General features: G+C 52.3%; 1 protein-coding gene across 1 annotated transcript in view; it reads left to right on the top strand.

Moving 5' to 3' along the window:
• Positions 1 to 12,032, top strand: part of WDR27 (WD repeat domain 27) — a gene marked incomplete at its 5' end in the record, with an annotated part of 181,339 nt that overhangs the window by 35,140 nt on the left and 134,167 nt on the right. The window contains 10 exon segments of the mRNA XM_072965942.1: positions 618 to 751; positions 1,484 to 1,581; positions 2,790 to 2,911; positions 4,778 to 4,876; positions 5,356 to 5,369; positions 5,955 to 6,172; positions 6,275 to 6,400; positions 9,455 to 9,507; positions 9,824 to 9,911; positions 11,094 to 11,157. Coding sequence (XP_072822043.1) covers positions 618 to 751; positions 1,484 to 1,581; positions 2,790 to 2,911; positions 4,778 to 4,876; positions 5,356 to 5,369; positions 5,955 to 6,172; positions 6,275 to 6,400; positions 9,455 to 9,507; positions 9,824 to 9,911; positions 11,094 to 11,157 — 1,016 coding nt within the window.

Genomic DNA, 12,032 nt, shown 5'->3' with positions numbered 1-12,032 from the left:
GCGAGGGCGGGAGGAGATGGCGACTCCATGGCCTGGCAGGAGGGAGGTGGGCATCTCTCCTGCTCCTCGGACCCGCGCTGGCCAAGGGCGGGCGTCCCAGGATGCACTGGCATTCCTGCTCTCCAGGTCCTGTTGTGGGAAGGGGATTGAGTCCTGGAGACCCCTCAGGAAGGGAGGTCGGTCAGTCCCTGATATGCAGTGAGAGGCCTGGGCAGCCGTTTCCCAGGAAGGAGTTGGCCCTGGGCCTCGACCCCGCGGCCTCCCCTCCCCCTCCACGCTGCGCGGCGCGGGGGCCGTGCTGCGCCAGCGTGGGAGCCCACTCCTCAGACGACGTTTTAAAACACGTACAGATTTGGTGTGATGTGTTGACTGCTAAGCCTCCATTTTCTTTCAGTTTCAAGTTTTTAAATGGCCCGAATTCACAGCACTCATTACAGTAGAATTTTAATCATATAACATGTTTTGGAAAGTCGGCAAGAAGAAATGAAAATGGTGAATTGGTTCCAGCAAAGTACGTCTGTCATTCAGAACAAACGGCGTCCGGTCTGGGGGGTCGTGGTCAGCGCCGTGGCGCCTCGTTGACGGGCATCGCTGGTGATTACTGGTTTGCACTGCAGGGCAAAGACCAGCCTCCTCTGCCCGTTCAGTCGGCGCAGTTTTCCTACGTGGACACATACACCTTGTTGTCCACGAGCCCCGAGCTTCAGCTGCTCGAGTGTCACTTCGACACCCGCAAGGACGACATGAAGAGGTGGCGGTCCCAGCCTGGCCTGTGCTCGCGGGGCCGCGGCCGCAGCAGCGAGCTACGTGTGAACAGTGTTCACGTCCACCAGGGTCCACGTGGGAGCCGCCACGGGGCCGTCCAGGCTCCGGGTGGGGCGGGAGGCAGGCTCGGGAGGCTGGGGCCGTGGCCCTGGTGCAGCGCGTTTCACCGGCTTCGTACGTGGGGCTGGTGCTGTCTGTGACGGGTAAATGTGTGGAACAGTCGTGCACGGCCAGAGGGGCGCACCTGTAGGGACCACTGAACGCCTGTCTGGCCTCACCCAGCTCTGGCACATGCGTCCTCGCTGCCCGGGGTCAGGATGACGTCCTGGGGTTCCTAGGGCTCCCTTTCCTTCATGAAATTGCTGTTGTGGGGTGTCAAGAGCTTGCATTTATTAAATCAACACTAACTGCTTATGGTACCCTTTGGAAAAGACTGCAAACTTCTGTTTAAGTGGAAACGCGGATCATGACCGGCTGGGTGTCCCCTTACGTACGCACGACTGTCTGACGTGTGACAGTGCTCTTCCTGGAGGTTTTGCTAAAGGGAGAAGGAGAGTCACCTGAAGGAAAGCTCCGGGGGCCGACTCCTTATCCCTTCTGTGTTACAATGTGATTATTAAATGGTAGGAAGACTTTTCTCGTCTTCGAGGGTTTTGAGGTAGACTCTTCAGCTGCAGCAAAGGGAGGCAGGCCGTGACCAGCTCTCATCTTCCTCCAGGCACAGACGGAGGAGCAGGGGCACGGCTGTCTTCCGGCTCGCCGTGACCGACACGGGAGAGATCACCAGTTTATCGGCAGTGAACGGCTTTCATTCCTGTACCCTTTCTCCTGCCGCGTTTTCACAGCCTAACCGTTGTCCTGCAGAGGCGCGAGCTGAGCGGCTCCAGGCTGCGCCCTGGGAACTCGGGACACTCACAGTCCTGGGTTAATGACACGAGTGACGGTTCATCTCAGCAGTGAGAATGGCCTCAAAGGAGAAGTAAAACAGACACAGCAGAGCACGTGACGCGCCGGGTGGTGCGGCCATGGCGCCTGGTCCGCGCAGCTGACAGAACGAGCAGGAACTCAGCGTGGTCGACAGCAGCCGCTGCCCTGGTCGTGGGCGCCCTTCGGCTGGCTGGGCAGGTCGCCCCGCCTCACGGGGAAGGCGGCGAGAATTACAGCAGTCGCTGTTGGGTATGAAATTGATTCTAAAACAAAATTTTGAGTTTTTATGGCTAACATTTTTAATTAAAAGGCATTGATTTTCATTTATTTAGATGCAAAGCTTTGATTTTCAGAAACGCTATACAATTTTAATTTATTCAAAGATCCAAGTCAAATTCTTTTGAAAAGTTTTATACTTGGAACTTCAGAAGGACTGACACAAGGTATTGGGGTTCTAGCATATTTTAGTTGGAAATGTGATATTTTTACGCAAAACTCTTTTGCTAAACAGGAAAAAGGACGCGTAGCAGAGCGCGTCCTGGTCATTCTGGCCTCAAGCGAAGACGTCTGTGTGTTTTGGTGTTGGAATCGGGCGTAGTACTGAGCGTAGGGCTTTTTCTACTTTGTGGATTTTTATGATCGTTTTCTGGACTGTGTACTGAAGATTGGTCATTCTGGTGGTCACATGACCCCCAGGCTCATGAACTGTCCCTCAAGTGCCCAGTTTATAAAGCTCACACCAGTGTCATGCTGTGAGCCACGCCCCCCGCCTGCAGCCTGCCCAGGTGACGCCGGACACTTCGTGGCCTCACTGTCCAGTCTCGAGCTCAGACCAGCCCGCTGGATGGCCGTCCCGTCTCTGGACTTGGGTGGCTCTGGACGCCTCTAGCCTCCCTGGACTGTAAGGGCAGCAACCCCACCAGCTGCTTCCGGCCAGCTGCCGGGGAGCGAGCGGAGAGCGGGCTGTGACCAGGGCCCCGCGTGGAGCCTGGGAGGGCGGTCACTTGTCCTCCGCCTGTGCGTCCTCTGCTGTTCTGAGCGAGTGGCTGCCCCTCCCTGCTGAGCTGGGTGACGGCGTTCCCTGGCTGCGCACGCAGGCCTGGTGCTGGCTGCCGGGCGGAGCGGGGCCCTGCAGGCCTTCAACCTCGACGCCGGCTGCAGCGTCGCACTGGTGGCCACAGCCCACTCGCGTCCTGTCCACCAGATCTGCCAGAATACAGCAAGCCGGCTCTGATGGCGCCGCCCTTTGTAAACCGTGTGTCTGAGTGTTCAGTGGGTACGGACGTGCTGCAGCCTCATGCGTGCCGCTGCTGCCATCACTCAGTCATTCTGAGCCTGATGCTTGACGTGAGAAGGCACTTTAATACAAGTTGAATACTCTTTTTGTGCTTTTGTCTTTGATCATCTCATGGGCCCCCTTTTTGGTTTTGCTGGCAGCACCTTTTCACCTAAAGCTCGGCGGAGGGCTCGGGAGTCTCAGGGCTGAGGGAGTGACAGTCACGTGGGTTCTGCAGGCGTAAGAAGCAGCCTGCGTGAGCCAGCAGCCTCTCTGCAGGACGCGGCTAGTCCGTCCTGACTGGGAAAAAGTGTAGAAATACCCCAGCCGCAGCTTGAAGACTGGGGAGGTGAGGCGGCAGCCGTTCTGATGAATTCACTGTCTCACGGTTTATCTCAAAAGGACATCTAGGAGACTTGTGACTGCAGCCACAGCGCTGAGTTTTGGTGTATTTGGAATGGCTTTCCAAATTAAAGGTTTCATTTATAACCAACCTTGCCTCCTTTTACTTAGCGTGTGCTACTTTTCCCCCCGCCCTTCATGTTCGGCTTTTAAAATAATGTATTTTAAATGCTTTTCTTGAAACCCGACCCGAGCCTGTTTGCAATTACGGTGACTCATCGTTGGAGCTGATTTTGTGCTTTTTCTTCAATCTTTTAACAAAACTTCTGCACTTTCTATTTATCACAGATTTTCTTTGCTTTTTCGTTTTTCCCCTCAGCCTCTGTCGGATTGATCGGAGCTTTTTAGCTCTTTTTTTCCCCTGGAAAGGTGTGACCCCTGAGCGGCGTTTCTGTCCTGGCCCACTTTTCGCTGCTCAGCCTGGAGGAGCGAGCAGTGCTGTCAGCTGCTGTGCCTGCAGTCGTCCGCCTGCCTCTCTCGCGAACTAGGTCTGCGGTTTGTTCTTCTGACACTCAGGGCCTCGCGGGGTGCCCAGCGTTTCAGAGACGAGCTCCAGATGTCTCCTGCACGTGTGTTAGGCTGTTTGAGGCTGTGAGTTACGAGCTGGCTTACCCAGCCCCGGCCGGTGGAACGCCGGGCTGCGCTGGTCTTACTGTTTGTGTGGCAGTGGGTGGACCCCTGTGTGTCATGTTTCTCATGTGAAATTGTAAGTTTGTTAAGAGGATGAAATGTAAAGTGTTTAGATTGCTATCTGGTGCAGAGTTAAGACTCGATGTTTGTTCATTTTTTATTCTTTTTATTGAATTTATATAAGCCTTCATTTCCTTTTTGTAAATGAAGACTCACTTCCAGGTTTGCGTACGTTTAAGTACAAATGCTGATGGATATACTTCACTGAATCTGTCTTGCTAGTTGGGTGCCCCTGACACGGAAGGCAGGTGGGAGTTGCCGTGAGCTGCAGGTGTGTCAGTCACGCTTGGGGCTGCTGGTTCTGGAGGTGGACTTCAGCTCAGTTCCATCCACAGAACGTTTGAAATCACGACCACACTTCTTCTGACGTCTGAGGGGACAGGCAAGGGTGCGAGAGGGCCCGGGACTGGGTTGGGGGCAGGACCAGTGTCCACATGATGCAGCATGAGCTGTGGTCACCAGGTCGTTGTCACGGACACCTGCCTAGGGTGTCCCAGGGTCTGATGATCGGAACGCTAATAACCGACCGCAGACCTCAAGCGCCGTGTTAAGTTCGTCTTTCAGACTGTTTGTGGACGGGGGCTGACAGCCTGTGTGGTGGTGTCTCAGTGTCAGCCTTCGGGTCTTCTGCCGCTCGTAGCATTAGATGTAATCAACATAGTGTCTATTAATTCAGCCTTTAGAAACACATCCTGAGTTTTCCTCTTGCAATGGCAGGGATCATCATTTGCAACACGACCACCCCAGGCTTATAATCTTTTTGCCATCACAGCCGTTGGTGACGGGATAAGACTGTGGGACCCGAGGGACCCTGCGGTAATGCTCTTTCCATTCTCAGATTGCAGTCGGGGTGAAGCTGGGGAGAAAGGGTACAGTGTATCATTATTAAGGCTCACGATAATCTTAGTTGATCTCTTTTTTCCCAAGTATGACAAGGTTGTGATGAACCTATTCACACTGGCCAACCTAGGAGAAGTCTGATTTATACACAGAAAAGGGCACGTGGATTTGGAACCATAAAATAGCACGTGCCCGTCTTCCCTCTGCTCCCCATGAGGCCCGTGGCCCCTGAGCGCTGGGAACGCAAGTAACCAGGTCACTAGCCGTTAGACTGTGTGATACGTGCGTGTGCAGTGGGGTGTGTGCACATGCGTGTGCCCAGGAGCGTGTGCTGTGTGTAGACACATGTACACAGAGTGGTGCATGCACACACACGCATATAATTCTGTTGTTTCAATGTGTTCTGACAGTTGCATTATGCCAGACAGGCGCTGACTACGTGCTGTGTCTAACAGCTTCGGGAGCGCTTGTAGGTCGTGTGTCTGCGTGTGTGTGGGCGGCTGCCACAGGGACCACGTGGGCAGTGTCTGTGTTCTCTTCGGTCACTGATCAAGTGTAAACCCCCATTTCCATCCTGTGTGACATTTATGTACTCTTTACATGTAAAAAAGTTCATTTAATGTTAATTTGGTTGTTTTTGTGAATTTATGATTTCAAGCAGTGTTTCAACTATTTAAAAAGGTTTTCGGTGTAGAATGTCGTATTACTTTCTGGTACACAGCACAGTGGTTTGGCTCTATGTAAACTTACGTATGCATTCCTTTCTGATTCCGTTCATTGGAGGTCGCTGGAAGCCCCTGAACATGGTTCCCGGTGCTCTGCAGCAGGGCCCTGTGATCTGTCCTGTGCCCTGTAGTCGGTGTCATCCTAGCTGTTTTTAAAGACCCCCAGAATAGCCTGCTCACCACTTAACAATCCTCACGTGTAAACTGTGCTGTCACCGTCAGTTTGTTCATTTTTGTGAAGAAAAGCGACAAGTCAGCATCTTTCTCCTAATTTGGGTTAAAAATGGAAAAATCACTTGATTTCCTGGTGTCCATTTTCTTCCTTGTAGGTGTGAGCACCGCTGCTTCCCTTGTGGAATTGCTTTCAGCCCTTGTGGCCGGTGCGTGGCGAGTGGCGCCGAGGACACACACATGCTTGCCACCGGGGGTGCGGTCTCCACGCGGAGGGTCTCGTTCTCGTGTGGACGGCTCGTACTGCTGCACGTCAGGACGGAAGTGGACTTCGGGGTCGACTGGGGCCGGTGTTTTAATAACAGTAACACTCGAGGTGTGACAGGCCTTCATGGGTGTTTTTTTTTTGAAGTCTGATACTTTAAATTCCAACCACTAATTAATTAATTTCTTTATTCATTGGTTCCTCGTTGCACAGATTGCCTACGACTGTGTTTTGTCTTGATTTCCTGTGGCTCTGGTGACAAGTCACCTCAACCTGGCAGGTTAAATCAACAGAAATTGCCTCTCTCCTGCTTCTGGAGGCCGGAAGTCCGAGGTCGAGGTGCTGGCAGGGCCGACTCGCCTGGAGGCCTGGAGGGAGGCTCTGTCCCGCGCCTCCTCCACTCCTGGTGGTGCCCGTCTGTCCCCAGCGGCCTCTGCCTCCTTCGCACACACCGCCCTCCCTGTGCATCTGCTCTGTGTGCTCAGACCCTCTCCTTTGTCACGTAAGGCCGCAGTCGCTGGACGCCCTGCACCCGCGCTGACTGCATGACACTTAGTGACCTCTGCGAGGTCCTGCTTCCAGATGGGGTCACATTCACAGGCCCTGGGGGCAGGGCTTGGCCGTTTCATCTTGGAGGACACAGCTCAACTCACTGCTGGTCTATACAGGCCACCTGAACAAGAAGATGTGAAAAAGTTCCAAAAAGGTCAAGGAAATCATAATGTTCATTTGGAAAAAATTACAGTTTAACGGAGAATCAGACTTTTTCCTAAAATTTTTTTTCTTATTTCATCTAACTGGTGAGAATTAAAAACTGTTTTGTGGGACTTTTAAATAGGAAAAGTGATTCTAGTTTTAAAAGTTCTCCATTGACGTCTGTGTCATCCTTTACGACAGAAAATTGAGTTCGTCTCTAAGTGAGGTAGTTTGAGTGTGAGAGATGTTCGCTTTAAAGGCTTGAGCACGACTTACATATTACCTAAGGATTCCATGAAATAACCTGAGTGTGGACCTGTTCTTCTAGGAGCCAAATACAGCCAACTGTGTACATTGAATTTTCTTGAAATTTTTGATCACTATTTTCTTTTATGCAACATGTATGTGAGTGCAGCTGAGAAATATAATTGAAGTTAAGAATATAGACACAGAAACATTGAAAGTAGAAATGCGGGAAAGTAAGCTGATATGAGGAAGACTTTCTCAGTGTAAAGCAGACTTTAAGGCTTAAAGCATTACTGTAGATAATGAGCGACATTTAATGGTGATGATGACGCCAATCTCTATTAAAAATGTCTTAATTCTAAATCTGTATGCATCTAATAACATAGTTTCAAGAAATATAAAGTGAAAGTAATATAAACTCTAAAGAGAAAAAGAAACACCCTCGATCATAATGGAGGAGTTTAACAGGCTTCCTTTAGTGGCTGAAGAGCAAATCATTGCTGGTAGTGATGCTTTTCTGCTTAAAACATCCAACATCACGTGGATGGCAGACCACGTATCTTTTGTGCAGAGGAACCTGCACAGTGTCTCCAGCTTGCCTCTGTTTCTTCTACGTGTCCTATATTCTGTTCCACGGTGTCAAGCCACCTCTAGACGTGTGCTTCTTGTAACGTAAAAAGATGAGGAGGAACCAAAAACACTCTTGCTGACGATGAGACCACACCAGAAAAATGTGTTTTCTAGGTGGATGAAAACTAACAGTATATTTGCAAATGAGCTGAAGGAAATTAAGAAAACTCATATCCTTTACTTTTAACAAAGAAGGTAAAGCAGAAACAGGAAAGTTCAGTGTTCATGAGATTCGGGGATGATTCAATGTCAAGAAATCCATTAGTGAATGCATGTTATTAATAAAGGTTAAAGAATTGTACGACCACCTTCATATACGCAGAAAACCATTTCAACAAAATTCCACATTCAGTTCTGATAAAACAGCCACTGAAAGAGGAGTCTTGATGCTTCCTTCAAATGATGAAATGCTTCTCTCGGGACAAATGCTAGCATCTGACTAGAAGACGTGAGAGGACTTCCGTGGCTGGGAAGGGAGGAAGAAGGCACGTTAGTCTCCCTCAGATTTTAGAGCATTGGGGGCACTTACCTGCAGAATCAGGCAAGGGAGCTGTGTTAGAGGGATAGCTGGGACCGTCTTTAGTCACAGGCGGTAAGATTGCGTATCTGGAAACCCCAAGCGAATTAATGGCCATTGTGAACAAGAAAATAATTCAGCAAAGTGTTAATAGTAGGATTTCAGTTAATATGCAGAATTCACTGGTCTTTATATATAAAAATAATGACCTGTGAGGAGATACAGTTCTTGAAGAGAAGAAACCATCAGAAGAGGCTTAAAGAGGATAAAATATTTGAGCATAAATGTGGCAAGAACTCTGCAAAACGTATATAAAGGAAACTTAGTTTTCTCCCAGAAATGTGGACTTGAACGATATAATCGCATCTTGTTTTTGGGGAGGAAGATTCTGTCTCGTGACGAAGCCGGTTGTCTGTAAGTAACATGTGAAGTCCACACGGCCCCAGGGAAACCGCCCACAGGTCTCCCTGCAGCTAGACAGTGTCGCTGTGAAGTTGTTTGGAAGAATAAGCAAGTGACAGCTGCTGAGACACCCTGGAAGGAAGAGCACCGTGGGGGGACGTGCTTTACCAGTGATTGAAGGTGCTGGAAAGACTCTAACACTTGAAACTGGTGCACAAACGCGAAGACAGGCGCGTGCCTTCCCGTCCGGCCACTGAAGACGCTTGGAAGCACTGATGTTCCAGCGACAGCCCTCGGCATCCTCTGCGTGGCCTCTAAATGCTGTTCCCTGTGGTGGGAGCCTGGGTTCCCAGGTGCGGAGCTGGTTGTAGGTCTGTTGCTTAGATCTTACAGGTGAGCCAGGAACACGGTGTGACCAGACGGAAGGGGGAATTGAAGAGTGGTGGACCCAGCGAGGCCTCAGGAGGCAACACCAAAGGCCGGAGAAGGCTCGGCTGAGCAAAGGAGTGATAACTGTAAGCGATATTAAATGATTGTGCATCTGAACTCTCATGACTTTTAAGTGCCATTCCCCCCAAAAGAGACAACTGAAACAAAAACAGACAGAAAGCAGAACTCACTGGCCCCTGCCGGGAGTGGCTCGGGCACCAGGTCCTTGCTCAGAAGTTTGCCCTTAAAGGGGAAGGAGTAAGCACTTGTTTCCCTGTCCTGTTTGGACAGTATTTCGAGTTAACCAAATGCTGTGTTTGCAGAGGCGCGGTTCTGCTTGAGGGATGAGCTCCGGACAAGGGCGATGAATCGTCGAATTAGAAAATCACCCTCTTGGAGGCTCAAGTAAAGTGACTGATCTTAGCCAGCGTCGCCAGTGGATGACACTGCCTGATGATGACCCATGACCCCAGGCAGCTTGGATGGACATCTGCCCAAAGAAGACATGCAGGTGGCCAACAGACACGTGAGAAGATGCTCAGCTCATCATCAGGGAAATGCAGACCAAACCCACGTGCTGTGTCCCCTCACACCTGTCAGGATGGCTGTCATCAAAAAGACAGAGGGAGCAAGTGTTGGTGAGGCTGTGGAGAAACCGGAGCCCTTGTGCACTGCTGGTTGGGGTGCAACATGGTGCAGCCGTTGCGAGAAACAGTGTAGCGGTTCCTCAGAAAGTTAAAACCAGAACCGCAGTGTGGCCCAGCAGCCCCAGTCCCGGCATTCTTCCAGAAGGACTGAAACCAGGATCTTGAAGGGGTGTTTGTGCTCCTGTGTCGTTGCAGACCCCGCACAGCAGCCGAGATGAGGAAACGCCCAGCACTTGCTGGCGGCTGAGTGGACAAGACGACGTGCGGGTACGCGTAGCGGAAGGTCACTCAGACACAAAAAGGAGGGAAGTCCTGCGATGTGGGACGACGTGGCTGAACAAGGTGCTCAGCACAACGAGCAGTCACAGAGGACAGGCGCTCTTGGCCCCGCTTACCTGAGGAATCCAGAACAGTCAGACTCTCGGAGGCAGAGAGTGGAATGGAGGGGGCCACCGCGAGGGGAGGGGGTAGTGGAGGGTGTGGAGGTTAGGGCTGCAGGTGAGGAGGTCTGGGGACCTGCTGTGCAGCCCGGTGCCTGTGGTCGGCAGGCCTGCATTGAGTGCGGACACCTTTGTTAAGGGGGCGAGCTTCTGTCAGATGTTGTTCAATTAAAAACACAATGGATGGGACGTTCTCCCCGGGAGCATCGTGCTGTCGCAACCTGAACCGTCTGGCCGGGCGTAGCGTCAGCCAGGGGGAACAGTCCAGACGTCACGTGAGGCCCTCTTGAGGTGCACACCACGTTAGTCTTCGCTGCAGACGGTCCCGTGAGACCAGCTGAGCCTGAGCCTGAGCCTTTGCGGGTAACGTCTGGCTTGGCGGCAAGCGCACGGGTCGTGAAGAGGCTGAGAGGCAGCCCGCGGAGGCGGGCAGACAGGCCCTGAGCGGGGAACGCCCTTCAGGAGCCAGTCAGGCTGTTCATCGAGTCTGTGGCGGCTCCAGAAGAACAGTGAGACAGACAGAAAGGCGACGTGCACGTCTTGTTTGGGTCCTGATTTCCCCCAGTAGCTGTGAAAGACGAGTGAGGGTGCTGGGAGCGGACATCAGGCCTGTGTTGCTGTCTTAGCTGGGTGTGGAATGGCCGTGCGGTTGTGTGCGGAGTGGCTGCAGTTAGGGACGCTGACAAAACACGCAGGACGGCGTCCTTGTGAATTGCTGCAAACCACGTCCTCTTTCTTCAACCCCAAATGCCGAAAGAAAAGGAAAAGCCGTGGTGGTTGGAGCAAGTGCAGCTGAGTCTCGACAACATTGTGTTTGGGTGTGTGTATGAATTCGCTGTGTAATCTCTGTACTTCTCTGTCTGACATTTTTCAAAGTAAGAAGCCAGGTGCAGACATTGGAGGCAGCGCTGGACGCGGGTGAGCTTGAACCCCGCGCCGCGGGAGGCCGCTCCGTGGCACGCGTCCTGGCTGAGGGCTGCGTGCACGCCGGGCTCCCCTGGTCCCCCTGATCCCCCTGTTCCCAGGGTATCACCGGCTGTCCACCTGCGATGTTGCAGCTGTGGCGCTGCTGCCCGCCGTGGGGGCACGGTGCAGTCACACTGTGTGTAGCTGCACTTGAGGAATCGTGCTTGTGTCTGGCTGCACAGGAAGCCGTTATCACACTGTGGTTTCACAGGATGGCGCCACAGCTGCGGAGGATGGGAGCTGCCCCTGGTCAGGTCCCTTTGCCCTAATGCTTCTCTCTACGATCGCATTTCCAAAGAAATCAAAACGTGTGCATGAAGTAATGAATCCTCAGATAAGTAGTTCTCAGCAAAGATGCTGAGAAGACCAGGTTGTTGTTTGGAACAAAGTTGACAAAGGCTTGTTTCAGATGATTAAGGCTGCGCCTCCTCTGGGTGTGTGACCCCAGTGGTGAGACCAGTGCGCCAGTCCGGCGACCCACCGTGCTCCGTCTGCCGCGGGAGGTGGCAGGGGACCGGCAGAGCTTGTCACTCTGTTTGCCGCGGTTTCTGCCGCAGACCTTGCTGGAGGTGGACAGAGACTGAGGGCCTGCCTTCGACCTGGCGGGAGGCCCCGGTGCACCGTCGCCAGCATCTCGCCCCGGGGTCTCCGCTTCCTGCCTCCGTGGGCAGTGCTGCTGTCTCAGTGCACTCTTCAGTCAGGCTCTGATTAAACCTTGGACATCTCAGTCTTCTGAGAAGCGTTTTTCTTTTTCATAAAAAGTCAGTGATCTGAAGAAATGTGCACAGTTTGGAGAAATGTCATCTCTGGAAATATTTTAAAAGGGAGAATAAGTGACCGTGACGTGCCGGTCGATTCCCCTGCGGACGAGACCAGCACTGTCGGAAACTTTGAGCGCCCGGAGCTGACGTCCATGTGCAGCTCCCCACCCTTTGCTCTCTGGGGACGACTCGGGGAGGGAGTGTGCGGGACACGCGTTAGATCTGTGGGACGGAAAG

The sequence above is a fragment of the Vicugna pacos genome, chromosome 8 (genome assembly GCF_048564905.1).
Source record: "Vicugna pacos chromosome 8, VicPac4, whole genome shotgun sequence".
NCBI classification, from domain to species: Eukaryota; Metazoa; Chordata; class Mammalia; order Artiodactyla; family Camelidae; genus Vicugna; species Vicugna pacos.
Note: the sequence above shows the minus strand (reverse complement) of the source record. Positions and strands in the feature narration are given on the sequence as shown.